Below are 6,718 nucleotides of genomic sequence, written 5' to 3'. Positions count from 1 at the left end.
CACTATGGGGTGTGGTTTTATATAGTGGTAAAGTTTATGTGAACAGACACATCAATATGTGTAAGATCTTGTGCAGTGCCATTAAGAAAGAGTAAGCAGTAACGTGGGTCATGTTGCTGGGAGGGAGTGGCGGTCTTTAATGGCTGTTATGCTGTTGTCTTCTGGGAAGATGAATGCAGCAGGGACCTGCGGATCCTGTCTGCTGTTGTCACCATATCCCTGCATATGCCACCAGTACGGCACTTAACAGATGTTGAGTCAATGGGTGATTAAATACGCTTTAAATGAGTTCTTCCTGTAATCTTTATGTCGTTTGTATGAGTTTTCTGTTCAGCAACTAACTAACCTGTTCCTTTGTTTGCTTTTATTGAGTACTTACTTGGCTAGAAAGTCACCTGCAGAAGGGTAAACCACGGTAAAGAGCTGTTAAATAAATGAATACTGTGATGTGTTTTCTGTTTAAGAAACACAATAGGTACTGGCTGATCGTGTGTGGATTTGTTGGCTGGGTTAGGCAATTTCCTCCTGTCAGCTACTGCACAGGCACAATTTACATGCTTATGAGTATTACAAATAAGAAGAACCAGTCCTGAAGGCAAATTCCTTGGAGAATCAAAGTGTAAAATCTTATTAACTGCAATTATTCAACTTTCAGTGGCACAGCTTCCCAGTTAAGATTTTAAATGGAACCTTGATCAAGAAAAATATAATATTCATAACTTTCTAGAAAAGTGAAAAAGGGCATATAAATACATATGAAATGCATCAGTAGACTAGGCAGGGAAGAGCTCTGTGAGTTCACAGACTGTAAGGTTCTTCATCCAAAGCTGTTTTGTTATTGTTTTTTTTTGTTTGTTTGTTTGAAGAAACCATTCTTAATCTCGATTCTTATTCTGTCCAAATAGCAGCCTCCAGAAATCATTTTCTGACAAAGCCAGCAGGGGTTTCTCTGGTTACCCTCAGTAAAGGACCAAAAGTCTTAAATGACACAGTTTATACTTGAGAGAGCCACAGGCAGGAGAGACATGAGTCCTGAGGACCTGTCTTAGCCAAAAGGGAACAGGCAATGGGGCACAGAATACATTGTTTACATGTGCAAAACCAACAAATAAGAAATAAGCGTATTTTCAAAAATAGCAACAGATAAGCCTAGAGTCATTTCCTGTCAGGAAACTTTTAGATTGTATTCAGTATTAAGAATTTACAGTTATTTATAGAGAACCAATAATCCCACCACAATATGTAATGCTTACTGGGCTATACTGTGGATTAAAATTTATAATCTTAATTTACCTCTTGATCCTTTCTTGGCTCCTCTGACATACTAGGGACATACGAAAGATTGCATGGTAAGATTCTATGCTTACAACAACAATTGTACAGCCTGACAGAATCCTAGTCCAATATAATGAGTTATAAAGAAGAATTTTTATGATAAAATAAATGGCAAAAGGCTTTGTAGAAAATTTTGTCCTTTGTAATTATAATGCAAAGTAGGCTTTGAAAAGTATGCATTAAAATGATACTGTTAGTTAATGCTTTAATGTTTTTGTTTCTCTCCCTGGGTATATATAACCTTGTCTGGCATGAAAATTGCTATATAGATTAGGCAGGTTTTGAACTCAGCTCCACTGGCCACTGCTTCCCACGTTCTGGGATTAAAGGTGTGCACCGACATGTGTGGATCAACCAAGGATTTTTTTTTAAACCTATTTTTCTTCTAAACTCTGTTTTAGCTTAGCTATAACATAACAGAACCTTATATTATGTAAGTCACAGCGCCATTTTATATTTTACCAAGAAAGACCTGTGTTGACAATGTTCCCACAAGACAAAACTTTAGGAAATGCTATATAGCAATTTTTTTAACCCGTCTTGCCTGTTTTAGTATAGTTTCAGAGATAGCTCACAGATGCTTACACAGGTTTTCCAAAGCATGGAGGGCCAACTCTGTTTTCTCATATTTGCATGGTAAATGGTACAGGCCCTGCCCACTCCTCCACCATCTCCTGTCTGATCATGGTTCTTAGCCAGAGTTCCTGCTGCCTGCGGCTTTTTAAGTGTGGCCTCATGCCTTCTGCATTAAGAGAGAGCATGTCAAAGAAAGTTCCTTGCCAGACAGTTGCTGCTCCATGGCCCTGTGATTCGCTCCATTACATATAATCATTCTTTAGTCCTCGCATGTTCCATAGTAGATTTTAAACTAAGCCTTATATAATCTGTATTTTCCATTTCTATTTTTCCCTGCTCTGTACTATGTGTAAGAGTAGGGTCATTATAAATATTATTTATCAACAGCAGAACACTGTTCTCAATGCTGTAAGCACATAAAGGGGAATCTCATTTGAGAAATCTTTATTTATTACTGTGTTAGCATACCATCTCTTCTAATGCCTATTTGCAAAGATTTTTGCCTGAAGTCAGGTAAGCTGGAATACATCTGTAATCACAAATGCAAGGCCAACTTGGGCAGCTAAAGTAAAAAAGGATTTTTTATTTCTCAAAATGAATAATATGATTGTTTCTGGAAGTCTAAAAGTTGAATCAGGAAAGCCACACAAATGTCATAAAATAAATCACTTTAATAGTTAATAGGCATAAATAGTTTATGTTGAAAATAATAAAGTCAAATCAACTCTGTATAACAACAAATTTACAAAAGTTTAAAAATATATTCATCTCCTTACATCCAAATAATGGTAAAATATGATGGCTGTAATTTTTCTGAATGAGTTTCCTCTCATATTTTATGAACAATCATGAAATTACAGTAACTTATGGTATTACAGTGCTTAGTAACCTTGAAGAATTGAAATAAAATTCTTGCATAGAAACTAAAGTAAAGCAATTAAAATCACTTGCTTAACGTTTTTGAAAAATAAATTAGGCACTTTATATTGAAATTCTTGTTCTGTCAAAGTGTTTGGGACGCAGTTACATTCATCTCTGGAAATGTGCAGACATTCGCGGTCATTCCTAAAGCAATGAGGTGCAAGCTGTCCGCGGATGAGAAGCAGGTTCTTCTCAGAGAGCAGGTGACAGCAACATAAAATAAAAGCAGCTTAAAAGCCCCAGTTTCATGTGATACATACAAAATTTTTCATTTAGAAGCACTGTTTTCTTAAGCCTTTGAGGGGGACACCACCACTTACTTCAAAAATCATTTTTGAATCATATTACCCTGTACGCATCCACTGCGGGTCACAGTTCCTTTCGTGATTCCAGGGATTCCAAGCACTCTGTTCGGTCAACTGACTCATGATTCATCGCGGTCTACACAGAGTAGGGATAAGTAAATAACTGCATTCTCCTCCTCGTGTGGCCTGCAGGAGCACAGCCCTTGGCACCCAGGGGGGGTAGTTTTGTCCACATGGTGGCCAGGTGCCTGGAGTCTCTGGCACAGAGAGCAATGTGAAAGCAAGCCCAAGGCTCTTGACTGAGGTATTTCTGAGCCACGTTTTCCGAATTACCTAGAAACCAGGCAATTTAAGTTTAACCAAGGTAGAAAGGTTTGCTTTTAGCCAGTGGGAATACTTGGGTGGCATTTTGTTAAGGAGCAAGCTGCCAGCTGCGTCTTCTTTTTAGCCTTACCCTTTTGCATCTTCTTAGCCTTGGTTTTGTTTGTCTTCTTTTTCTTGTTTTCCTCTTTATACCACGGACCCCAGACTCCTCCATTGAGCCTAGGGTTGCTTCTGGGATCCTTCGGGGGGTACCTGACAGGCACCGCTGTCTTGTTGAACTGTGACAGTCTCCGCAGCAGCTTCTTCACGATGCCCGGATACCTGCTGGATAGGTCGACCCTCTCGTACGGATCAGCCGTGATGTTGAATAGCCAGATACTCTTGCCGGTTGACAAGGTAATCCTCTCATCGTGCCACCGGTTTGGGCCCAGATTGCTGAAAGCCTGAGGGGGAACCCAGTCACTGTAGCCAGGATTTCCTGTGAGCAGTTTCCAGTGTTGTACCCGGATGGCCGACTGGATTGCGGTGTTCCAGATTCCGTAGCCTGCCGCCCAGGAGCCATTTTTTGCCTTGGTATAGATGGGGTCAATGTTGTGCAAAATATCCACTCGGGGTGAACGAAGGCCTTCGCTTATAGTCTCCCAGATGTCGTATCCATCTAGCTGAATGTCTTCATCAATCTGCCCTTCAGCCAATGAAATCAAGGTTGGGTACCAATCGGTGATGTGCACAAGCTCCTTACACACTGTGCCCTTGTTTTTCAGAAGTGGGCTGTGCACAAAGCCAACTGCCCGGATGCCTCCTTCCCAGTATGTTCCTTTGCTGCCTCTGAGAGGCCAGTTACTTCCTCCTGCTGTGGGCTGCCCACCATTATCGGAGGAGTAAATGATAATGCTGTTGTTATAGAAACCGTACCTCTTTAGAGCCAGGGTCACATTGTGGATTGCTTCATCCAAGCAGGAGAGCATGGCTGCATACCTCCTCCTGTTTATGTTGATAATGGATCGGTAGTGCTCAAAGTACCGGCCAGGGGCTTGCAGTGGCGAGTGGACAGCTTGGTAAGCAATGTATAAAAATAGGGGTTTTGTGGGGTCGTGGGAGGCTAAGATTTGCTGCACTCTCTGAGTGTACATCTGTGTTGAATAGATGCCATTGTCATAGTCCCAAGCCGCATTGTCGTTTTCGTACAAGTCATAGCCACAAACCCCAGGACTGTCACATTTGTAGTGTGTATAATAATCACCACTTCCCAAAAGGGAGCCGAAGAAGGTATCAAATCCTCGCTTGGTGGGCATACAGTCTTTTCTGTAAAATCCCAAGTGCCACTTCCCAACCATATGGGTTGAATAGCCGACCTCCTTCAGCTTCTGAGGTAGGGTTGCGTTGTCCAGAGGTAGACAGTTGGGTTGGGTGGGTCTAATGATAGAATGTTGAAGTCCTGTGTGTATCTGATACCTTTGAGGAAAGAGTAAACATTGTGTCAAGGCAGGATGAAAGGGATGTTGTTCATACAGATAACTCTTAAATAAAGTTTCTGTCAAAGTCAGCTCAACCCCACATTAAATTGGGTAGCTCTATTCTACTTCCCAAGTTTTAAGTGGCTTCATGTTTAACAGTTGAATGGCATTTTCATTACTTTGGAAACTAAGACTTCATTTACTTTTTATCTAAAAATTTTTTTTAAATCCTTATAAAACTTGATTAAAATAAAATTAGACAAAGAGTACTAGTAATATAGAGAAGAATGCACAGAATTAGAATATTTTGGATTTCACGCTAGCTTCAGAATCATATCCTGAGATCATGTCTCTCAAACTTCCACTAGTGTTCTGGAGCACCAACGGAGTCATGCAAGAATTCCCAGGGAGCTTGTCATACAATATGTCACACTTCAACCCCACTGGATCTCTGAGAAACGAAATGACTTCTGACTGCAGAAACCACTCAGTGTCTATAGCTAGATCTCTTTCTCTATTTCCACAGAAAGTGAGTTCACTTCTGTTTGCCTGCATCTACCACCCCCATCCCTGTCCTCCACCCCCTCCCCACTCCAGCCCCTAATAAATTGCTTTAAATGATGTCTAGGAAAGCAGAGTGACCTTTTTATACTGCATTAAAATGACAAGGAAGCCAATTTCCAGCATTTTCCCTAGACATTTTCCCAGGGGATTATCCCCCCTCACCCCAGAACCAGTTACTATCTTACTAAAGGTATGGGGGGGGTTTACTGCGAGTCCACGTGCACCTGTTAATTCATGATATTTGAAAACAGAATTGACTGCAGTTACTAGGTATAGTCAAAATAACTTTTAAAATAAAACACAAACACAAAAAGATGTTAGGTCAATATTGAAGGTATTCTGGGACTCAAATAAATTGCAAAGAAGAAAATTAAGAGAGGAAAACCCAAAGTTGGCCTAGTTTCTTCATAAGAATTTTGTTTCAGTTCTTTAAAGTTGCTAAGCACTGTAATACCATATGTTACTGTAACATTGTTTGTTTATAAAACATGATAGGAAACTCATTCAGAAGAATTTCAGCCATCAATTTTCACCATTATTTTAATGTAAGAAGATGAGTATATTTTAAAATTTTTCTAAATTTGTTGTTATACAGAGTTGATTGGATTTCACTTGTTTCAATATAAGCTATTTATGTATATTAATTATTAGAGTGATTTATTTTATGACTCAGTAAATAAAATGAAGACCTGAGTTTAGAGCCTCAGAACCCATGTAAAGAAAAGTTGATCATGGAGGCCTATATATGTTACTTAGCACTGGTGGGGACAGACAGATTACTGGAGCTGACTGGTAAGAAGTTTAGCTGAATCACAGAGCTCTACAAATATTTACACACATAGATCTCACAGAAGACACACACACATTAACACATATATGCACTCACACATATATGCACATACAGACATACACACCACACACAGACATACACACACATACACACACACATAAACACCTACATATAAACACTTATACACACACATGTGTGCAAACACATATCCACCACACACACATACATACCAAAACTTTTGTCCCCAGTGATGCCATATGTACTTGGGGTGAATAGTTCACTTTTTGTTCAATACTTAGCAGGCAGTGTGATGCAAGTGTGAGCTCCTGAGTGTCAACTGCACATGCGTGCTGATGAGGTAGTAGGGCCTGTGCTGACCACATCTCACTCTACAAAGCTGCATTTGCATCTGGCCTTCACTCCGTTCATCAGTAGCAGTCAGCATT

At 40.0% G+C, this 6,718-nt stretch overlaps 1 protein-coding gene across 1 annotated transcript in view; it reads right to left on the bottom strand.

Moving 5' to 3' along the window:
• Positions 1–3,517: 3,517 nt before the first annotated feature.
• Positions 3,518–6,718, bottom strand: part of ARSJ (arylsulfatase family member J) — a gene marked incomplete at both ends in the record, with an annotated part of 70,293 nt that continues 67,092 nt past the window's right edge. Inside the window, one exon of the mRNA XM_080915520.1 lies at positions 3,518–4,916. Coding sequence (XP_080771646.1) covers positions 3,518–4,916 — 1,399 coding nt within the window. The remainder of the gene's footprint in view (positions 4,917–6,718) is intronic.

Source organism: Micromys minutus (genome assembly GCF_963924665.1).
Source record: "Micromys minutus genome assembly, chromosome: 4".
In the NCBI taxonomy this organism is placed as follows: domain Eukaryota; kingdom Metazoa; phylum Chordata; class Mammalia; order Rodentia; family Muridae; genus Micromys; species Micromys minutus.
Note: the sequence above shows the minus strand (reverse complement) of the source record. Positions and strands in the feature narration are given on the sequence as shown.